Below are 24,254 nucleotides of genomic sequence, written 5' to 3' on the forward strand. Positions count from 1 at the left end.
GAGTTAGGTATACATTATTTTATGTACCAATAGGGAATTACATAACCAGAATTAGGGGATGGACTTTTTGGAACAAAGGAAGAATTGCTCTGTATAAAAAACACGTGCATTCTAGGTAAAGCCTGAGAGATTCACTTACTTATGCTACGGGGATCTGCTAGCCCCCTGCTAAGCATATGGGTGCAAGTTCTTCTCTCCATTGCATATTCTGAACTGACAATACATTTTTCTGATATGTCTCTGCTGCTGTAATACTGTAAGTTTTTATACTAACAATAAACGAATATTGTCTGTTTTGGAAGATACAATGCCGTCTTGTAGTTATTCCAATGAGGTAAACAAAGCAGCCTTTACTTCACCGTCTTCCTGGATGCTTAATGTATGTGAATTCTGTGCAGGAGCACAGAATTCTGCATCAACATTCCAGAGCCAGATAATTTCCCATAGGCCTTTGCTGACATTAGTTATGCCAACTGAAAATTCTGTTTGCCAGCAATAGCTATGCTGACATCTCCCATACTTTGTTTATTTTTATTTTTATTCTTTAAAATGAAGGCAAGCTTGTGGTACCCTTCTATAAACAGCCAGTCTGCATTTTACAGATGCCTCGCTTACCTCCAACATTATAGCAGCACGTCCCCTGTCCTGCAGAATCTCCAAGCTATGAAGATAAACAGTTCCCATTATGAGTTCAGACCTCTGTCTTAGGTTGTACAGTATGCTATATCTTACCCATCATTGAGCGAATGAACGGGAGGTGAAAGGCTGAGAATGCCTTTAGCCAGCATATTGTCAGAAGCCCTGTGAAAATCTCTATGACATGGCACTTGCATATGGTCAGGATCACTGGGAGCCACAGAAATTAGAGTGACCAGAACCCCTGGAGAGTCTTGGTCTGCTATCAAAAAGAGTCTTAGGGCAACGGTCCATCAGAGAATCCATGAGGTCGTCCAGACCTTTGACCCTTCAAAGGCACTCTAGCCAAAGTAATCCTGGAAGTGGAATCATTGATCCAGAGCATTCTGCGGGCAAAGATGGAGTACGCTGATGCCTTTGCCAAAACTCACATAAGATCATACAATACATCAGCCATATAATCTGTCCTAGCCAAAAGAAGTTAAGGAAGGGGGATCCACTGCCTCACTCTTGTGTGCGCAGTTGAGAGACAGACGCGTGCGACAAAAGACATTGCTGAAGCAGCTTTGACGCCTAAAGCAGCTGTGTCAGAGTTTCCTGAGGACCACATCCACACAGTGGTCCTGCATATCCTTTAGCACCACATCACCTTCACTGGGTAGAGAGGTGCGTTTAGTCACCTATGCCACCAAAGAATCCACCCTGGGCTGAACCAAAAGTTGCTGACATTCCTGTGCCGGGGATACAAACGTGACATAGCTCTAACAATTTTAAGAGCACCCTCCGGAGAGTCAAACTGCTTTGAGACCAGAACGCTAATATCAGGGTACTAGGGAAAGATAGCAGACTGCAAGCACACATCACAAAGCCAGGAGGAAGAAGTGGATGGAACTGGCTGAGTGACATAAGTTCAACTTTTGCAAAGACTCAGAAATAAGGTTTGGTAGAGCTGCAAATTTAAATAAGCGCAGGACTCTGCTGATCTCTTGTTTTCAAGTACAGCACTTCCCAGAGCATCAGGGTCCCCCAGATCAGGGTCAAGCAGTACCAAAGCAGCAGCAGGCTAAGGTGAAGACATGTCCAAAGATACAACGCCACTAAGAGATGCCATGGAGGTGGATTGGGACTGCTCAGGGAGTGAATGCCTGTTCTGAAACTCAGACTACAAAAATTTCATAAAGTCTGAAAAATTGTCCAGCTCCTGCGGTGTAGAGTCACCCTTAGATGACTTAAATTTGCGTTTCTTTGGCTGCAGAGGATCCACAGCTGAGCGAACGGAACTACCAGCCATGCCAAGTCCTGAAAGCAAAGAAGGCTGCCTTGCCGGGTTAGCTGAGTGTTTGGTCACCTGCCCTACACTGCCACCTTTCCCAGCTGCACCATGTGTCACAAGGATGCTCTAAAAGTACTAAATTTGTGCAATCCTGGCAAAAATCCACAAGAGGAGAGCCCAAAGACTCCATCCCAGCAAGTTCTGTTCCAGGCAAAATTTGCAGTTTTGGAGAAGCAGGGAGCTTTAGAAAAAAGCTTGCTAAAAATCCACCATAAAAAAATTCACATCAAAATCATGCCAAAATGGCGATTTTTCAGGAAGGGGAACATTCAAAACCTCACTTTTCCAATCTCCCCTGATTCATCTCATAGGCTGACAGCCTGTACTCACTGTGACCTGACAGAAGATCTATGCTGCAGCCTGCCTCAGCTGTCTCACAGAAGCTGGATGAAAAATTCACTGCCTCAATGCTGGGAATGCTTCTGACTTTATCTCCACCCCTGGACAGGTGGAGGTGAGAAGGTGAGGTGGTGAAGCAGAGGTGAGAAGACACAGCCGGCACCCTGTGAAAAACCGCTGAGTTTTTTAAGGGTGCCCAACAGCCTGCACTTGACCCCTGCTTAACAGGAGGTGAAACCACTTAAGGGATGGCCCTGAGCTCCAGAGAAAACTATACAGGCTGGCTAACAGGTACCCAGTGGGATCGACCAGTCAGCTACAAAGGATTTACCAATAAAATACAATCCCTATACCTTCCCAGCTAGTCCGCGATCCCCTAAAAGTACTATCTTTGTAACTATTGGTGATCTGGGATGGGGATGTCTTCAGACAGGGTGAATCACAGTCGTTCTTGCTGAACACAAAATGTCATTAGTATTACTAAGGGTCATGTTTCTGCAAAAGGAAACATGACCTCTTACCATTTTACGGTTAGTGCCAGTCTGGGCAAGAGCAACTATGCATGAAGACCACCCTAGACTACCAATGGTTACAAAGGTAGCACTTTTAGATGGTTGAGAGTTATCTGGAAATGGGTGCTTGGACATTTTGGGGAATGGGTAGAGCGGGTGCCCCCCCACTCGACTGAAGCTTTACCCATTCCCCAAAATGTCCAAGCACCCTCAGGTGTCGAGCTGGGGGAAGTACTGTAAGGGCCCTGGGCCTTTACAGTATATGTATGATCTTTGGTAAGTTTGTAAGCTGGGGAGGACCCTGCTCTGCCAATATGTAACACAGCAAAAAAAAAAAAATGGAGTATAAAGTTCCAAATGTGCGCACACTAAAATATACTTTTTTGAGAGGGCATGTCAGGGGTGGAGAGTGGGAGTAACTGCACTAAGCACATCTATATTACTGCATTCTAACTAGTTAGCGCACAGATACTGCGTGAGCCTTACTGCCTATAAAAAATGGATTGCAATTAAGTGCTCATGGGGCAATTTTAAAAAATGGCTGTGTGCTGTCAACCTTAACGAATGGCTATTAATAAAAAAATTTAAAAATCATTTTACAACTGTGGTAAAAATAGCCTTAGCGCCTGAGAAAGACACGTGTAAGGATATGTTAAAACCCCTTTTTGCCGCAGCTTTGTAAAAGGACCTTGAATTACTACTGAAAAGGCATGATCTAAATCCTAAAAATAAACACGAAATGTTCCTAAGTGGATTTCTTTCTTTTTTTAAAAAAACAAACCTCTGTTCTAATAAATAAGTCCCTACCAAGTTCTTTAATTCAAATGAGTCTGTATAGTGAACAGCAACAAAACCAGAGAAGACAAGGGGTCCAACTTCGTCTGCAGTAAGAAACCAACCAGAGCAAACAAACCAAAACTGCAGGCTTGTACACGATGCAGGCAAATTTTATTGTGACAAATAAATCATATCTAAAAACCTTTTACCAAGCGAGGGACCCAGCACCAGCACCAGCACCTTATCCGTGTTTCGGACAACCTTCATCAGGGGTCCATGGTAAAAAAGGAGGAAAAGAAAAAATTGTAACAAAAAAAAGCTGGAAAGATAACGTTAATCTCACGCCAAAAGTTGCAAATTACTGTAAATGATTGCCAGAGTGAACACAATACTTATTCAGATCACCTAAACATATGTGCATCTTTATTGTTTTGTAAATTGCTGATGTGATCATTTCAACTGACCAAATTTCCCCCTTACCACCAGTTCATAAAGAGAAATGTGTCAATGAGTTCTTCAGCTCCTACACCTTTGCCTCTGTACACTGTGATTTGAGAACAGTCATTTAAAATGGCATAATGTGGGATGTGCTAAAGTGTTCCACATTAGTTTTGCCATCTGGCATGTACTAAAGGCCAGATTCTTTAAATGGTGCCGTAAGTTAGGCAGTAGTAGGCACTGTACTGCCACCTAACTTAATCGATTTAATTGGTTTTAATCGGCATGGTAATTGATCATGTTGTTTAAAACTAATTAAATACTCAAGTTACCTACCAAAATAGCACCAAAACAGCGTCTACAGAGGTACCTAGTGGCGTTTTTAAGGTCGCAGTAGGTGTGGTTTTAGCTGGAAGTGACCTTAAGCACCATTAGGCACCTCTGTAGAAATGATTAATGGGTAATATAGGTGCTGTTAATGTACATTACATTGCGGATTTCTATTACATTACATTGCGGATTTCTATTCCGCCTATACCTTGCAGTTCAAGGCGGATTACAAAAGATTTGTCTGGACATTTTCCAGTGAAGATACAATTTTTTTTTTTTTTTTTAAAACATAGGGGAGATAGCTGGATAGAATCCTATGGGAACTTACAGGATGGATATTAAACTGACAGTGCAGAACTGTGTGATAAAGACAAATGGAATACAGTTAGAGTAGGTAAGATTACAATCTATTTTAAGGGTTTGTTTACTTGGAAGGTGTTTAGGTGGGTAATTTTGGGGAGAATTATCTGGAGATAGGTGAATCTTCTGGAGGAAGGGAAGAGGGGTTAAGATATTTGGATGAATTTTTTGAAAAGCAGGGTTTTGATTTCTTTTCGGAATGTTTTGAAGTTGTCTGATATTGTCAGCAGATTGGATATGGAATGGTTGAGTTTTGCTGCTTGTGTTGCCAGAAGGTTGTCAAACATTTTCTTGCGTTGTGTGCCTTTGAGTGGGGGGAAGGCAAAAGGGTTCGAGGTTCTTCTGTGTCTTGTGGTGGAGATCTGGTTTAAGCGGTTGTTTAGATAGGAGGGGGAAGAGCCGTGTAACGCTTTGAATACTAGGCAGTGGAATTTGAATTGAATTCGTGCTTGTATGGGTAGCCAGTGAGAGTCTAAGAAGGCAGTTGTTAAGTGATCATATTTTCTAAGTGAGTAGATCAGTCTGAGGGAGGTGTTTTGTATGGTCTGGAGTTGTTTTATCATAGTGGCTGGACAAGGAAGATATAGGGAGTTGCAATAATCCAGCAGACCTAAGACTAGGGACTGGACGATTAGTCTGAATTGTGCTTGGTTGAAGAATTTTCTGATTTTACGTAGATTTCTCATAGTTAGAAAAGCTTTCTGGGTCGTCTTGTTGATTTGGGACTGCATTGTGCAACATCTGTCTATCGTAACTCCTAGGAGTTTTAGTTCGGGTTGTATTGGGTATTTGGTATTATTGATTTTCAGTTCAGTGATGGTAGAGTTTGGGCCTTTTCGAGCAAAAGGAATTTTGTTTTTTCTGAGTTTAGTTTTAGTTTGTGATCCATCATCCATTTTTCTACTGTATCTAAGGTTGTTTCCAGCTTTGTTGTGGTGGTGGTCTCTGATGGGTCGAAGGGGAGGAGTATGGTGATGTCGTCTGCATAGCTGACCCAGAAGAAAATTTAAAGTTGAGGACGGGTTGGGGAGGGCTTCGATGACTGGGATGGTTAAAATGGGCTGGAGTGAGCTTTGACAGAGACTTCAGTAGAAAGAACCTAAGTACACTACCAGGCAGGACTGTGGGTTTCTTGCCCAGAAACATTTAAGCAAAAGGACCATTTAAATTAAATGATTAATTTATGGAGCATGTATGGTTGGGCAGACTGGATGGACCATTTGGGTCTTTATCTACCATCATTTACTATATTACTGTGTTATATGTTACTATAATTAGTGTGACCATAATGCAGGAGCTTCTAAATAGGGGGTAGTATGTGCCCCTGCAGCAATTTTTTTTTAATGATCACATACTAATGCTATCAGCAGCGCAAGGCCATGTATTGAACAAATGGTAAAAAGCCCTTTTTCACGGCCATACTATAAATGGTCTTAGAGAGTGGGAAATTCCTGTATAAAGATGTACAGTACTAAGCTCATTTTTTTTAACACAGCTTAGTAAAGGGCCCCTAAGGGGTCCTTTTACCAAGCTGCGCTAGCAGGGTTAGCACGTCGGACATTTCATCATGTGCTAACCCCCATGGCCAGCTAAAAAACTAACGCCTGCTCAATGCAGGCATTAGCGGCTAGCGCGGCAGGCGGTTTAACGCGTGGTATTACACAGCTTGATAAAAGGACCCCTAAGTCATAGTTTTCTGCCTTAACACATTTAGGATAAAAACTCCACTGGAGAAGATGCATCTCTAATTACCCTTTACTTAGTTAGCAACTGCATCATGAACTGCACAAATGAGCTATGACAATTCTAATTAACAAACTGCCTGGGTCAGTGCATCAAGCTTTGTCCCTAGCAGTATTCAAAATCCAGGCTAAAAGCCCATTTTTTTCAAGGTTGTTTTTAACTCCTAAACCCCACTCGCTTGTAAAGCACCCATGCCTGAGAAACTCCCTAACCTCTTACTTGTCCTGTTTGTCTGTCTGATTAGATTGTAAGCTCTACTGAGCAGGGACTTTCTCTTGAATGTTTTAATGTAGAGCTGTGTAAGTCTATCAGCACTACAGAAATGATACGTAGTAGTAGTAACTCATTACCAGTTATTTTTGCCTTCTAACCCAGAAGAAAATTTAAAATAAGCCAGATGTAAGAGAAAAAAAATAGCTTCAGCATCAAGTAGCAGTGAATCAGGGATGGTGTTTCCATTTCACAATATACAATACACCTTATGTATGGCATATCACAACCCATTTTTATTCAGTACACAGATGCTCCTCAGCCAATATATTGTCTATCGAGTTTTTTAAGTATATGCAATGCAAATATTACAGCCAATGTTATGCACTTCCTACTTGCTTGTTTAAAATTACATCAAAATGTGGTGCTTGAAATCATGGACATAGGTAACACTTTGTCACTCTTGGTAAGATGCCCTAAACCACAAAAATATTGATGTGTACAGAATACGTAATTACATACATAATTACATACATAATTACTCTTTCCTTAAAAGACGACTAACAATACAATAACACTAGCACACAAACACCTGCTTTCAGATAGCTCAAGAGCTTAAAACGTTTGTGCTTCTAAAACAACGCAGTCATTGTTTAAGTGGGTGCCTGCATTCCTTCCTGACTCAGCGAAGGTCCAGGGCAAAAGGGAGAGGAAGAAAATAACAATGCAAGCACAGTAATGCATTAAATTCCCTCCCATCGATGCCTCATGGTGAAAAGCAGAGAAGAAATCACTTTCTCCACATTGTACCCAATGTGGAATTACTATATACCATGCTTTCTCACAGATAATTGACAGCAGATCAAGGCACACTGTACTAAATATGTAGCATTTTGAATGGATGATTTCGAAGGCAATGTTCACTGGGCAAGATCAGATGTTCTGACTTGGTTACCAGGCCTAGGAGGTCCATAAAGGGTAACAGATGCTATGTGGTTATTCTGCATCACCTGAAAATTTGAGAAATAACAGTTAAATTTCCTAATGACATTTTTGTAGACAAGATTATGTCAAGGAAGCTCAATTCTGTTTTTGAATATAAAGACATACAAATAAAAACAAGCAAAAGATCATGTAAAATGAAGGGTTCACAAATTCTAATAAGCTATATTTCCCATTTGATGTTTTGAAAAGGAAACTACCATACAGTGTTCTCCCCAGGGCCTTTCAGCCGGGCGCTCCGCCCAGCTAATTTAGATGAGCGCCCGGCTGTAATCTCGATGGCAATCCTGCTGCTGCTGCTGCCTTCTGCTCAACATTAAAAAAAAAAAAAACCTTCTCACCGGTTTGGAGATTTACCGGGCTGACTCGGCACAGCTTGAATCGCAGGAGCCTGACTTATTTTTTTTTTTTTTTTTAGTTTTTAACGCCAGCAAGCAACTTGAACCCATGCTCCGGGGCTCTAATATGTGAATGCCGCTTCTCTCCGAAACCGGAAGTCACGTCCCGAGGGGGGAAGAGAAGGGAAGTCGGCATGCACACGCCCCGGAGCATGGGTTCGCTATAGGAGACAGGTCAGCTTACAACTTGCTCTTGATTGCTTCGGGCTTTCCTCACTGCCGGGTCCTGCCCAGTGTTCCCTCTAAGGTGAGCGCATGAGCGATCGCTCACTATTTTCAGTGGCGTCGCTCATGCTTCTTCTGGTGTCGCTCACTCGAGCGGAGGTGAGAGGAAGCGGCGGCGGTGGCGGTTTGCCCTGCTCGCCTAAGATGCAGCAGTGGCGACTCCTTTCATGATCCCCGCAATCAGTGGCGTATTAAGTGGGGGGCGGTCCGCCCCTTGGTCTCATTGGTGTAACGCCGGCCCTGCAGCTCCGGACTTCCCCACACCTGCCCCCCCTTCGGATCGCTATTATTTTAAATGTTATAGCGGCGGCGCTGTATCCATCAGTGGAGACGTCTAACCTCGGCCTGCCCCGGAACTCTTACTGCAACAGTGACTTCCTGTTCCTGCCTAGATGGGCGGCTGCTGTAGTAAGAGTTCCGGGGCAGGCCGAGGTTAGACGTCTCCACTGATGGATACAGCGCTGCCGCTATAACATTTAAAATAATAGCGATCCGAAGGGGGGGGGGGGGGGCTGCAGGGCCGACGTTAGAGGGAGTAAGAGTTGATGGTGCCGCAGGGTCCCGCGGGGGGGGGGGGGGGGGGAGGAAGGAAGAAGAGGAACCGAAGCATGGCAATTGTGGGGAAGTCCAGAGCTGCAGGGAAGAGTGTTGCGGTACCCAGCTGGAGAGAGAAGGAAGATGAGGGAGGGAATGAAAGGAGATGGAGGCTTGGAGGGTAGGAGGAAGGTATGCCAGACTAAGGGAAAAGGAAGGGGGAGATGTGAGAGCATGGAGGGGGAGCGAAAGATGGAAGAAAAGGAAAGGAGAGAGATGCCAGAGAATCAGGGAAGGGGAGATACCAGACTATGGGGTGCAAAGGAAAGAAAGGAGAAGAGAGAGATGCCAGAGCATAGGGGATGCGGTGGTGACAGAGAGAAAAAAAGCCAGTGCTTTGGGGGTGGGCAAAATCTGGAAGGCAGTGGGGGGACATAAGAAGGAGGCACTGGGGGCACAAAGGACATGGAAAGGAGGCACTGGGGGCACTATGGACACGGGAAGGAGGCACTGGTGGCACTAAGGACATGGGAAGGAAGGAGGGAGGGAATAGAAAGGGACAATTGTTGGGCCTGAGTGCAGAAAGAAAGAAAGGATACACAGTCAATTAATAGATGTCCCCTTTTGATGAAAAAAATAAATGGTCACGTTACCACTGACTTACTTTCTCTTTAGCAGAGTCAGCATCCGCGCTAAGGTGCAGGAAGGTCCCGCGATGACTCGTCTGCTGGCTCTGCTCTGGAAGAAGTAAGTTACGTCGGAGGGGGTGGACCCGGCAGACGCAGTCATTGCGGGACTTTGCCGCAACTCCCTGCGTCTGCCGGGTTCACCCCCTCCAACGTAACTTACTTCTTCCAGAGCAGAGCCAGCAGACGAGTCATCGCGGGCCCTTCCAGCATGGGGCAGACGAGTCATCGCGGGCCCTTCCAGCATGGGGCTGCTGAGTCCGCTCTAGAGCAAGTACATCAGAGTGGGGTGGATTGGCAGCAGGCAGCTACAATCATCGCGGGACCTTGCTGCATGAAGGGAGAGAAAGGAGCAGGACTGCTGGAATGGAAAAGTGGTGGAGGGAAAGAAAGGGGGCAGGGTGGTATGGAAGGGTGGTGCTGATGGAATTGATCTACAGAGAAAGGGGAGAGACATAAGGGGGAAGGATATTGGAGGGAAAGAAAGGGGGAAGATGCTGATTGAAGAGGGGTGGATGGAGGGAGAAAGGGCAGACATTGGATGGTAGTGGGGAGCCTATGCTGGATGGAAGTGCAGATGGGAGAGATAAGGGAGCAAATGCCAGAAGGAAATGGGAGGAGAGAAAGAGGGGAGCAGATGCTGGATGATAAGTGGACAGAGAGAGGAGAAGGTACTAGAAGGAAGGGGTTGGAGAAAGAGGGTACATTGATGGAAGGAGGGGATCAATAAAAGGAGGGACACATGATGGGGAGAAAAGGATTGAGTTAGGGAAACACTGGAGGGGTGAGGGAAAGAGGTGGCAAGCTTTAGGTAGACAGTAATAAAAAGGACATTGATGAGAGGGTAGTAAGAACATAATCTAGGACAGATGCAGAAAATAAATTGAAAAGGGAAATGAGGGAAAAAAGGGAAAGGGATTGCATGAGGACGAGGTGTGGGAGTAGGGAAGGCGAGGATGAGACCCAATGGGGGTGTAAAGGAGAGATGGAAGGGGGAGGCATACAGTTTCTGGAAGGGGCATAGAGGAGAGAAGATGCCATATAGGGGAAGAGAGACGGCAGACAGTGGATGGATGGAAGGAAGAGAGTTACAAGAAGATGAGGAAAGCAGAAACCACAGAAGACAAAGGTAGAAAAAAATTTCTAATTTATTTATTGCTTTAGGAGACATATGTCACTGTTTCTGGTGAAGCATTGTATGCAGAGTCCAGCTTCATTGCTGGTTCAATTTAACCTTTGTCTATGTATTTTTTATTTTATCCCCCCTTTTACAAAACTGTGAAGCATTTTTTAGTACCAGCCGTGGTGGTAGCAGCTCTGATGCTCAGAATTTTATGAGCATCAGAGCTGTTACCTCCGTAGCTAAAATCCACACTACAGTTTTGTAAAAGAGGGAGGGGTTAGTTTGTGATTACATATTCCATACTAGGCGAAGGTGTGTTCTGTGTGTTCGAAAGACATAGTTTTCTGTTAGGATTGTACGGTGTAGGATTGATCTGTGCTGGTCTGGCTTGTTTAGTTTTACAATGGGTGTATTGATGTACTGTTCACTGCAATATGTAAGATGATGCCTTTTCCTAGGTACTCATGTGTGACGTGTGGCTTGTTACTAAAAATCATGTTTTTCGTACAGATGGGGGGGGGGGGTGCCCAAAAAATGATGGGCCCCGGGTGTTACATATGCTAGGTACACCACTGCATTATGTAAAGATACCAGAAAGCTGGCAAAGCAAAAACTTTAAGTAAATTGTTATTCTTCTAAGTTTTGAGTATTTACCCTTCCCACAATCTCATGGGCACTCGTTTCAAGTTTATTGAGATTTTGATTTAAACGCAATATCAAATATTTTCAATGTGATAACAAAAATAAATTTTGGGAAATAAATAAAAACCAATTTGAACAATAAACATACAAACTATCCATAGATGATTAAAAATACATAAGGAGTACAATGGATAAACTACATTTGTTTAAAAATGCGTCCTCCGTGCCGCTGCACATAAGTTTTTGGAATATTGTAACTTGTCGCTCATGCATATTTTTTTTTGCACACACCTCATCAATCCTTAGAGGGAACATTGGGTCCTGCCTACTTTCTGTTTCCGTGAAGGCAGGTCCCGGCAATGAGGAAGGCCCGAAGCAAGCGAGAGCAGCGAGTTGTAAGCTTCCCTCCGTTGCTGACTTATGGAAGTTAGGTCAGCGATAGAAGGAAGCTTACAACTTGCCTTAGTCCAGCCCTGCACAACATGCTGCCCAAAACGGATCTCACTGCCGATATGGCTCTCACTCCGCTCTCCTTTGAAGATCAGCTCAGGAGGCAAGATTTAGCCCGAGATCAGATGAACATTAAAGGGCATCTGAGCAGATTGAGGAGAACATGTCCTGTTTTTCCATGCCTAAAAATACTACCTTGTCTAATGTAATCTCTGATCAGATCCTTAAGAACGATGCAACTATGTATGCTGGACAGTCTCCTCCAGTAAACAGAGCTTTAAAGCCTGCAGCCATACAGAACCAGATGGTCAAAGGGCTCCAAAGTGTAGTATTGCCAAGGGATCTGTCTCACAAGTTTCTGCTGCTGGCAGATGTAAACACAGCACAAGAAATAGAGACTTGTGGCATTCTGTGTGGAAAGCTGATGCATAATGAATTTACTATTACCCATGTAATAGTGCCAAAGCAGTCTGCTGGACCAGACTACAGTACAGTGATATGGAGAATGTGGAAGAATTATTCAGTGTTCAAGATCAATATGATCTCCTCACAGAAGAAAGACGGAGAGAAAGAGAGAAGCCTGGACCAAAGGGGAAAGACAGGAGGCAGATACTGGAGAGGGGGGAGAGAAGGGAAGGAGATAGAGATGTCAGACCATGGGGTGGAGTGGGAAGGAAGGAAGGAAGGAAAGGAGAAGAGAGAGATGCCAGAACATAGGGGAAGGGTGGAGACAAAAAATGGAGAGGGGTTGAAGCTGAAATAAATCATGTACAAAGAAGAGAAAGGGTACAGGATATAGAGTTTATTGAAGGGACATAGAAAGAGGGAAGATACCATATGGAACAGAGAGAGGGCAGACACTGGATGGAAAAGGCAGAAAGGGTGGACAGTGGATGCAAGGGGCAGAGATAGGGTGGACAGTAGATGGAAGGGGTAGAGAGAGGGCAGAGGCAGGGTGGAAGAGGCAAAGAGAGAGGACAGATGTTGCATGGAAGTGAGCGAGGACAAATGCTAAATAGAAAGAAGAGAGTGAAGAGAAGATGACTAAAGCAGAAACGACAAAAGGTAGAAAAAAAATATTTTTGTTGCTTTACGTAGAATCAAGTAGTATTGTAACTGTATTGATTAAAATTTATCAATAGGAAATGGAAATAAGGCAATTTTGGGGGGGGGAATAAACCCCTTTCCTCAGATCAGGACAGGATACCATAACAGCTGTATACTGTACTGTCTTGAAGAAAGATTTGGCCTCTGAAAGCTAATTGAAAAATGGATTAGTCCAATAAAATGGTATTTTCATATTTCTCATTATTTTATTTCTATTTGTTAATTTGTAAAGTGGTGACTGTTATGTAGAAGTTTTTTTCAAATTTACATCTACTGTCTTTATATTTTGCACAGTATTAGGGGACATGTGTCACTGTTTCTATGGTGTTGCATTGTATGTAGAGTCTGGTTTCTTTGTTCAGTTTAACTTTTGTCTACATATTTCTATTTTTAGTTTGTGATTATTCCATATTGGGCGAGGGTGTATCTGTGTTCTGTGTGTATGAAAAGGACATGGTTTTCTGTTAGCTTCGACTACGGGATCAATTGACTGTGTAGGATCTGGTTTGTTTAGTTTTACAATGCGTGTGTTGGTGCTATCGTGCTCACTGCAGTGTTTAAGATGCTGCCTTTTCCTAGATGCACCCTTATTGTGTGACTCATGGATTATTACTAAAAAATATCTTTTTTTATATAGAGGAGGGTTTGTTAAAAAAATGATTAGCACTGGCTGTCATATATACTAGGTACACCATTGGATTTAATGACCCTATTCTAACTTTACTGTTGACATAGGTGTTGTCCCCCCAACACACAGACACACCCATTATAAAGAATTAAATTAAAGTTGTATTATCATCAAGCAGCTTTCAAATGACATTATAAGCAAATAAAAATAAAATATTTTTTATACATTGCTAATTATTACCTGCATCTTTACCTATACTATTTTGCCCTAGCTCTTATTTTGCAGTATAGCAAAATAAAAAAGAAGCAGATAAAGATCAATCACACAGGTGCCCTTCAAGGCTCAGTAACACCTCTGCATAAATTATGTGGAAGAGGTCTGGAAGTGGGGATAGCATCTATTTCATATCCTCAGTGAGACCTCAGGAAGGAACCTAGTGATCAAAACATTATTAGAGGTGTTGTACAGCCATTTCTTGTATGACTGGATGAGCTATATTTATCTTTTTTTTTTTAGTTGTTTAAATTCATGCAGAAATAAATGGTTAGATTGAACCTAATGACTTCATTAACACATTTCCCTTTTTTAAACCTCTATACTATTTGAAAGAGGGTGAATATCTAATTATTCACTTCTAGAATTGGATACTTCTTAAATTTAGTAAAGTGTCAAACCTTAAAAAAGGAAGTCATATCGAGCATTGGAAAATAATAATAATTAACTAATAAAAATAGTATACATTTAATTTTCCCCACTACCAAATTTCCCCACCCCGCCCACCCGGCTACTTTTTCATGCCACCCGGCTGGAAAAAATTTCTGGGGAGAACACTGCCATATATACTCGAATATAAGTTGATCCGAATATAAGTCGAAAACCCCATTTACCTTCCCATAAGGAGGATAAATAGTTGACTCAAATATAAGTCGGGCGACTTAATATTCAAGTGCCCTGCCCAGATCTGCACCCAGTGCTCCATCCCTCCCCTGTTAGGGTGTGTACCCAGCCACCTTCCCTCCAAGCCCTATCAGGCTCCGCACTCAGCTGCCTTCCCTCCATTCCCTGTCAGGCTCTGCATCCAGCCCCCTCCCTACCAGGCATTGCACTCAGATCCCTTCCCTCCATCCCCTGTCAGGCTCTGCACCCAGCCCCCTACCTGTCAGGCACTGCACTCAGCTCCCTTCCCTGTCAGGCTCTTCACCTAGACCCCTCCCTGTCAAGCCCTGCATCCAGCCCCCTCCCTCCCTTCCAGGCACTGCACACAGCCCCCCTCCCTGCCCTGTCTGTCATACCTGCTCTGCCGATCCCTGGTGGAGGCAGGAGTGAGCTTTCCGCTCTCCTGCCCCGCTACTAACCCGGTCAGTCGCTGTCATGGCTGCTGTGAGTTCTATTTTCTACAGCTGCTGAGTGGTACAAGCAGGAGCACACTTTGGCACTGCTGCTCGGTGCTGAGCAGCTTCCTGACTGGCTCCTGTGAATTCTCACTACACTACTGGATCACCAGGGATCGACAAAGCAGGTACAATGGACAGGGCAGGGAGGGGGCAGGGGGCAGAGCCTGGTGGTAGCCTGCAATATGTTTGGGAGGGAGGCGCTGGCCCGAATATAAACTGGGACCCCCATTTTTGGGCCAATCTTTTGGCCCCAAAATCCTGGTTTATATTTGAGTATATGCGGTAAGTTGTCAACACCTAAGACATCAATTTTGTTAAATGGGTTATGTGGAAATATGCAGTAACAAAGAGCTATTATATGGGCACTGGTGGAAGTCTCTGGAAAATTTTAACATTTTCAAGGCCATACTCTGAGGACAAGAACTAAAGAGAAATTTTAGAGTATCAATTTCAAATAGATTTCTTTAGTCCACTATGCAGAAAATCTGGAGTTGTTTGGTTCTTGGGCCCAGCCTTGCTCCTCAATGCAGATGGAAATGAGGATGCTATATAGCACTATTTTCGGCTGTATTTTGTTTTACTTTTTATGGATGTTTTATTATATTCTGCTTAGATTTAGAGGCAGATCACAACACAAATAAATATATAATGATAAGAGAAATATATAATGGTAAAAGAAATTAACTTTTAAATTAGATCTTCATTCTTTGTAACTTAGGACTTGATGCATGTTGTGAGAAATGAAATAACTTTTTAAGTGTATATACTGTGTATATATATATATATATTAATAAAGTTTTTCTAACATTTAGTATCAAAAGATTAGGTTCTTACCTTTGTTAATCTTCTTTCTTGTAAATCCTCCCTTTATTCTGGGACTAGTGGGGTTTATGCATCCTTTGCCGCCAACTAGCATATCCTGGAGCATGTCACTTGGACACCAGTCAGTCTTCAAGCAGCCAGGAACATCTATATAAGATAATAAGAGAGAGAGGGAAATGGGGAACTCCCCGCCAAACAAATTAATTCTACTCATAGTAACATATGCAAAACAGCAACAATGAAAACTAGACAACAGGTTATGAAACATTAGAAACCTGAACAACAAAAACAGTGCTATAGGGAGACATAGCCTGCACTGTCAGAAGGGAGCACTAAACCAGGGACCCCCCCCAATTTAGTGCTAAGTCCAGTCAGTTGGCACTCATATAAAGGCTGGTTGGAAACTTCAATCTAGCTTACCAGAACGATCAGCGAATCAGGGGTCCCAAAATAAAGGGAGGATTTTACAAGAAAGATTAGCAAAGGTAAGAACTTAATCTTTCATTCTTGTACAATCCCACTTTATTCCGGGACAAGTGGGACATAACAGAGCAGTCCTGAAAACATCAGGGTAGGACTGATAAGCATGCTGCCAACACCGAGGCACCAAAAGCAGCATCCTGCTTGGCCGTCACATCAAGCCTGTAAAACTTGGTGAAGATGTGTACGCCCTGTATATCTCATCTGGAGACACCGCTGAAGACTTAACCCAGGAGGAGGAAACCCCTCTGGTAGAATGAGCCCACACCCTGAGGGAGGCTTCTTTCCTGACGCTACATAAACAGCAGAAAAGCCGCTCGAATCCATCTTGAAATGGTAGCCTTAGAGGCAGGCTTGCCCTTGCGGGCAGGACCCATCAAGATAAACACAAAACTGAGACACAAAACTCTGAGACACAAAACTCAGTGACCTCCAAATACTGCAGCAAAAGCTTGCGCACATCCAGAGACCACAGCACCTGGTCCTGGAACAAATGCTGGAAGTCGAACTTCCTGATGCACATGGAAAATAGAAACAACTTTTAGACAGAAGGAAGGAAGCGTATGCAAGAACACTGCGGTACCCGGGAACAAGAAAGGATCCCGACAAGAAAGAGCTTGAAGCTCCGAAACTCTCCGAGCTGACGTAACAGCCACAAGGAATACAGTCTTGATAGTGAAGTCCATCAAGGACGCCTGCTTCAGATGCTCATAAGGCAGGTGAGCCAGGGAGCGGAGAACAAGATTCAGATTCCATGTCGGATAAGGGAGGCACAAGGAGGCCTCAGACGAACTGCGTCCCGTAGATAACGGACCACGTCCGGATGAACTGCCAAAGATCCCCTCAAGGCAATAGGGCCCAGGCAGGACAGAGCTGCAATCTGAACCCGTAGGGAAGCCACTGCAAGTCCCTTTCTCAGGCCATGCTGCAGAAACTCCAGGACCCTAGGAACAGAGGGAGAAGGAGGATCCTCCTGATGACTGGTGCACCAGGGGTAGTAGCACCGCAAAGTTTTTGCCTAGGTTGCCACCGTGGACTTCCGTTTGCTGTGAAGTAACGTAGCTATCCCCGCAGTAGAATAGTCCTGGGCCGACAAGGCTACACGCTTAAGAGCCATGCCTTATGAAGAAAGTGGTTCGGGTCCTGCAGAGCAATCGGCCTTTGTGTAAGTAGATGAGAGTGGCAGAGCAACCACAGCCCTCCGGCCAACTCTGGAGTTGTGGTCGTCTCAGCCAATCGGGAGCCACCAAGATCACCAGCCCCACGTGTTCTGCTATGCGATGCAACAGTTGCCTTATCATGGGCCACGGAGGGAAGGCATAAAGAAGGCCCTCCTGTGGCCAGGACTGCACCAGTGCACCCAGGCCGTCACTGCTGGCCTCAACGATGACTGTAGAACCAATCGGCCTTCTTGTGCGCTGTGGTCACCATAAGTCGAACACTGGTGCCCCTTAATAGAGCACTATGCACTCAAATGCTCCCTGGGAGAGAGTCCACTCTCTGGGGTCCAGTGTCTGGCGATTGAAGAAGTTTGCCTGAAAGCTGTTCACGCCATCATACGAGCCGCGGAAAGCGCTACCAGGTGTCTTTCCGCCCAGCAAAAGAGCAACCGAGTCTCCACGCTTAGAGAGAGACTCCTCGTGCCTTCCTGCTGGTTGAAGTAAGCCACTGCCTTGGCATTGACTGGGAACACTTGGACAGCTTGATGATGGAGACGGCCCTGGAAATGCAAGAGGGCCAGATGAATCGCCCTCAGTTCCAGGCGATTGATTGACCACTTGTGCTCCGAGGGTGCCCACCAGCCCTGCAACAGAACAGACTGTGTCCATTGACAGAGTTGCCCAATCCAAAATCCAGAGTGGAAGACAGGGGATGCAACCACCACACCATGCTGCTGCTTGGGCAAGCAATGGGCCCCACTGTGGATTCCATTGGGACAACAAAGCCTCCTGCAAGGGACTACCCATGGAACTACATCGATCATCGCCTCATGAAGCTCCAGGACCTGGACATACTGCCAGGCCATCGGGGTCTGAGTGGCCATAAGGTCTCTGATTGACTTTCCGAATCTTCTTTTGATGGGATATGGGAAGGAACATTTTGCTGTGTTCTGTGTGAAAGCAGACCGCCAGGTAATCCAAATCCTGGGTGGGCTCCAAGTGACTCTTCTTGAAGGTTGATCACCCAGCCCAAACACTGCAAGTGAACCACCTGCTGAACCACCTGGATTTCCCTTGGCCCGAGAGGGATGACCCTAATCTGCCAATCATCCATATATGGATGGATCAGGACACCCAGAGAGTGGAGATGCGTCTGCCACTACTACTGAAGGTCCTGGGTGCCGTCGCCAATCCGAAGGGAAGAGCCACAAACATGATAAGTGCTTGCTCCAGGATGTGAAATTGCAAGAACTTTCCTGTGCGCCGGAAAAATGGGGATTTGAAGATCTACCTCCATGAGAACCAGGGAGGACAGAAACTCCACTAGGCACCACTGAAGCAATGACAAAACGCACCGTCTCCATGCAGAAGCAGGGACCTTCAGTGCCACATTGACCCTCTTCAAGATCCAGGATCGGTCTCCAACCTTTGGAACAATGAAGTATATTGAGTATCTCATGAAGCCCAAGTTGCCTTCTGGCACGGGCTCGATTGCTGCAAGATACAACAGTCAGTGGACCGTGGCCTGCACCCAAAGAGCCCTTCTCTGCAGGGAGCCTAAGGAATAAGATGGGTGAATTAGAAAGCTATGGCACAACGTGGACATCCATCGGCATCACAGAAACTATGGTGGACTGAGGAAAAACATCTGGGACACATGAGCTACCGGGATACAAACTATACCGCAGAGACTGAGTGACTCAAAAAGGTGGGGGCATTGCCATATACTTCAAAGAGGGAATTGAATCTACTGGGAGAGAACACACCACAACAGTACGGATAAGTAGAGTCTCTATGGATCAAAATTCCGGGAACAAATGGCTTGGAAATGAAGATCGGCATCTACTACCGACCCCCAGAGAGAAATGACGGACGAGATTAAACGCAACTGCAAGGGAGGCAACACAGTTAATCATGGGTGTGACTTCAACTATCCGGGGATAGACTTTAACCTAGGCACCTCCTGGCACTGCGCTAGGGAGACCAAGTTCTTAGATACTGTAGGCAAATTGCTTCCTGGAACAACTTGTCAAGGAAAATACAAGAGGAAATGCAATTCTGGACTTAATTCTAAATGGACTGCGAGGACTGGCACAAGGAGTAGAAATAGAAGGGACGCTGGGGAAACAGTGATCACAACATGATCCGCTGTCGACCTGGACGCAGGGGCAAAATATCGGTCCAGAACGATGACCAAAGCACTGAACTTCCGAAAAGGGAAGTACGAAGGAATAGAGACTCATAGTGGGGAAGAAGATTAAGAGGATAAGCACTGTAAAAATGCTAGAGCAAGCTTAGCCCTTTTTTAAGGACATACAGTCACCGAGGTGCAAAATCTATATAAATCACATAACAACAAGGGATCCAACAGGAAAAGAACAAAGAACCGGCGTGGCTCACTGTATGAGGTGAAGGAAGTGATCAGAGATAAGAAAACTTCATTTAAGGAATGGACGGACGAAAACTGGAATAAGCACAAACAAACATCAACGCAGGTGCCATAAGGTGGTAAAAGGGGTCAAAAGAGACTACAAGGAAAAAATAGCCAAGGGAGGCAAAAAACTTCAAGCCGTTCTTTTGATATATTATAGGGGAAACGACCTGCGACCGTGCTAAAGGAGGACAAAGCAATCACCGACAAACTGAACACATTTTTTGCATCTCTATTTACCGAAAGAGGATATACACAGCATACTTATCCGGCTCATATGCTGAATAAAAAAGACTAGCTACCAGGCTATATGCTGGAAACGAAGGTTTGACGGTCAGCCTAGAATTGATATGCAGGCAGATCGATAGGCTTAAGAGCGATAAATCCCCATGACAGGATGGCATCCATCGAGGGTCATCAAGGAACTGAAAGGGACTATAGCTGAACTGCTTCAACTAACGGGAAAGATTCCAGAAGACTTGGAATGTGGCGAATGTTACGCCAATCTTCAAAAAAGGTTCGCGGGGAGATCCAGGAAACTACAGTACCGGGAAAGATGGTAGAGGCGCTGATAAAAGATCACCTTGACGGACACGGTCTGATGAGAACCAGCCAGCACGGTTTCAGCAAAGGCAGATCTTGTTTGATGAACTTGCTGCACTTCTTCGAGGGAGTAAATAGGCAGATAGATAAGGGCGACCCGGTTGACATTGTATATCTGGATTTTCAGAAGGCGTTCGACAAGGTTCCACATGAACGACTACTTAGGAAAATTGCGAGCCATGGAATCGAGGATGAAATACTTGCGTGGATTAAAAACTGGCTGGAGCATAGGAAACAGAGTGGGGGAAAATGGTCAATACTCGGACTGGAAAAGCATCACCAGTGGGGTGCCGCAGGGCTCGGTGATTGGACCTGTTTTCTTCAACATCTTTATAAATGATCTGGACATTGGTACGATGAGTGAGGTGATTAAATTTGTGGACGATATAAAGTTATTCAGAGTAGTGAAGACACGGGGGATTGCAAAGATCTAAATTAACATAATCAAGCTCAAAAAATGGGCATTGACATAGCAAATGAGGTTCAACGTGGATAAGTGCAAAGTGATGCATGTCGGTAACAAAAATCTTATGCATGAATACAGGATGTCCGGGGAGGTACTTGGAGAGACCTCCCAGGAAAGATACTTGGGAATTCTGATCGACAAGTCGATGAAGCTGTCCATGCAATGTGCGGCGGCGAAAAGAGCAAAGAGAATGCTAGGAATGATAAAGAAGGGGATCACGAACAGATCAGAGAAGGTTATCACACCGCTATACCGGGCCATGGTGCACCCTCACCTGGAGTACTGCATCCAGTAATGGTCGCCATACATGAAGGACACGCGGTACTACTCAAAAGGGTCTAGAGAAGAGCGACTAAAATAGTTAAGGGGCTGGAGGAGTTGCCATACTTTGAAAGATTGGAGAAACTGGGCCTCTTCTCCCTTGAAAAGAAGAGACTGAGAGGGGACATGAGCAAAACATTCAAAATACTGAAGGGAATAGACTTAGCAGATAAAGAGGTAGGGAGAACGAGAGACCACTCTCTAAAGTTGAAAGGGGATAGATTCCGTACAAACGTAAGGAAGTTCTTCTTCACCCAGAGTGGTAGAAAATTGGAACGCTCTTTTGGAGTCTGTCATAGGGGAAAACACCCTCCAGGGATTCAAGACAAAGTTGGACAAGTTCCTGCTAAACTGGAACATATGTAGGTGAGGCTGGTCTTTGATCTGGGGGCCGCTGCATGAGCGGATTGCTGGGCACGATGGACCACTGGTCTGATCCAGCAGCGGCAATTCTTATTTTCTTATGTACTTGGAGAGAGGATGGAGAAGCTCCAATTTGAGCCTGTCGTGGAAACCTCCAAGACCCAGCGGTCAGATATGACCGTCTCCCATTCCGTCAGGAAAGCCGACAGCTGCCCCTCAATTCGCGGGACAGGGGTTTTGGGCCTGGTGTCAGAACTGTTTCTTAGGGGGAGGCTGCTGGATGAACTCCTGATGAGATGTAACCTATTCCTGGGCAAAGCCTTGGGTTTGCGGTCCTGTACACTTGCCATAAGGTCATTCAGACCTTGGCCAAACAGAAGCTGTCCCCTTAGAGGGCAACTTTCTCAAGGTGGCCTTAGAGGAGTCCCCAGACCACTGCCTGATCCACAGCATCCTCCTGGTGGACACCCAGCTTGATGAAAACTTTCAATATGTCATATAAAGCATCGACCATATAATCCACCCCAGAGATGAGAAAGTCCAAATCACGCATCACCAGTGTCAGAATCGTGGCATAGTCTGGAGTGGCACATCCAAGCAATAAAGGTCCAGGTTGTTGCAGTTAGCGGCCTCTGTAATGAGGTTCTCCAGATGAGAACCTTCATACTGTGGGATTGTCAGCCAGGTCCTGGGACCCACACGGATTCTGATTGCAGAGCTCCACCAAATTTGCCATATCTGTAGATGCCGCTGAACCTCCCTGCGAAAGCAGAGGGATCGAGAAATTGCCCGATGTACTCATGGGCATCGCCCTTTTCCACTCCGCGGTCCCCACTGGGGAATAAAGCATAAGACTCAGGTCCAGCGGAGACGTAATCCACACAGACAGCCCAGATGTTGGTGGGGTGACCATAGGCATGGACTTCTTAACTAAGTATTCGGGGGAAAAGATCTCATGCAGCAAGAGCCACCCTGTGCGCCCCAGACTTAGAGTGCTTGGAAGACTTATGAGTTTGTCCAGGGGGCTTACTGCAGTGCAGGAAACCCACTAGAAGCAGAAGTTCTCCAACAGTCTGCGTTCTCCCGCCACAAGGATGTCTCCGCAGAGAACCTCGACAACACGAGAGTAAACCCGTGAAGGAAATACTAAAAAAATACTGAAAACTAGCAAAAGAAACATGAGTAGAAGAGATAAGCTCCTACAGGCTGGCTTGTAGAAAGCAAGGCTGGTGTCCTAGGGGCATGCTCCAGGATATGCTAACAGAGGGAGGAGTTAAGACTTAAATCATCTGAGGCTTCCTACAGTGCCTGGCGGCAAAGGATGCATAACCTCCACTGGGCCCAGAATAAAGGGGAAGTGTACAAGATATTAATTATTGCAAGTTGTAATAATACATAACTTACTCCATCCCTCACAATCAGGATTCAGAACAAACTATAGCACAGAGACATTACTAGCAACGCTACTGGATATAGCATGACAATACCTCAGTAAAGGAAGTAGGATACTAATTATCCAACTAGATCTTTCTGCTGCATTTGACCTAGTAGATCATACCATACTACTCCAGATAATAGACGCCATAGGGATCTCAGGTGGGGTATACAACTGGATCCAAGGATTCCTTAAAACAAGAACCTATAGAGTAAAGTCAAACGATCTCAAATCAGCCCCATGGTCTAACCCCTGTGAAGTCCCACAAGGGTCACCACTATCGCCCATCCTCTTCAATCTATTCATATCCTCCCTTGGTACCACTCTAGATACCCTAAATGTAATATCATTCAGTTAAGCAGACGACATAACCATTCTTCTCCCCTTCGATAACCAAGACCCCAACTCAACAGGACACCTGGAAACAACTCTGAAAGCAGTGGAAAAATGGATGACAAACCACAAATTGAAGTTTAACTCGGATAAAACAAAATTCTTACTACTTGAGAAGGACAAAAACCCTTCCATAACAGAATTGGAAATAAATGTAACTAAATATCCAATACAGACATCTCTTAAAATCCTTGGAGTATTGATAGATAGATGCTGCACAATGCAGACTCAAATCAACAAAACAACACAAAAAGCATACTTCACCATGCGTAACCTACGAAAAATAAGAAAATTCTTCAACAAAGAACAATACAGGATCATAGTCCAATCCCTTGTACTAGGACTAGTGGACTACTGCAACATCCTCTACCTTGTCCAACAAACTTAATTAAACAACTACAGTCCGTTCAGAACACAGCTCTCAGACTAATCTATTCACTCGGAAAATTTGACCACATCACCACTAGATTCACACTGGCTACCCATAAAAGCCAGAATCCAATTCAAATTATTTGTTCTATTATAGAAAGTAATAAACGGAACTGCACCTACCACCACTCAAAGGTACCCAACGCAAAAAACTATACGACAGCCTCCTAGCTACTAAAGCAGCGAAACTTGACCCCTCCATATCCAACCTATTGACTACAACAACAGACTTTAAAGCATTCCGAAAAGAAATAAAAACATTACTATTCAAAAAACATATTCGGTTAACCTAACCTAACATGAATCCCATCATGCTGGAATCTTCTTCTCTATGTCACAAAATAACCTGAAACCTCACTATGTAACTTGAAACCAACTATCTTCTAATGTAATGTAATTTCATGGAAATGTCCAGCTATCTTCCAATGTAATGTAACTTGGAAATGTCCAGCTATCTTCCAATGTAATGTAACTTCCTGGAAAT

At 44.6% G+C, this 24,254-nt stretch overlaps 1 protein-coding gene across 6 annotated transcripts in view; it reads right to left on the bottom strand.

Annotated features, from left to right (window-relative positions):
• Positions 1 to 6,845: 6,845 nt before the first annotated feature.
• Positions 6,846 to 24,254, bottom strand: part of HSDL1 (hydroxysteroid dehydrogenase like 1) — a 393,114-nt gene continuing 375,705 nt past the window's right edge. For 4 of the 6 annotated variants that reach the window (XM_033941274.1, XM_033941270.1, XM_033941272.1 and 1 more), the window contains one exon: positions 6,863 to 7,688. In XM_033941274.1, the coding sequence (XP_033797165.1) occupies positions 7,599 to 7,688 (90 nt within the window). In that variant the 3' untranslated portion in view covers positions 6,863 to 7,598. Of the gene's footprint in view, positions 7,689 to 24,254 lie in introns of all 6 variants that reach the window. The other 2 variants (XM_033941271.1, XM_033941275.1) reach the window with 2 other exon arrangements.

Source organism: Geotrypetes seraphini, chromosome 4, assembly GCF_902459505.1.
Source record: "Geotrypetes seraphini chromosome 4, aGeoSer1.1, whole genome shotgun sequence".
In the NCBI taxonomy this organism is placed as follows: Eukaryota; Metazoa; Chordata; class Amphibia; order Gymnophiona; family Dermophiidae; genus Geotrypetes; species Geotrypetes seraphini.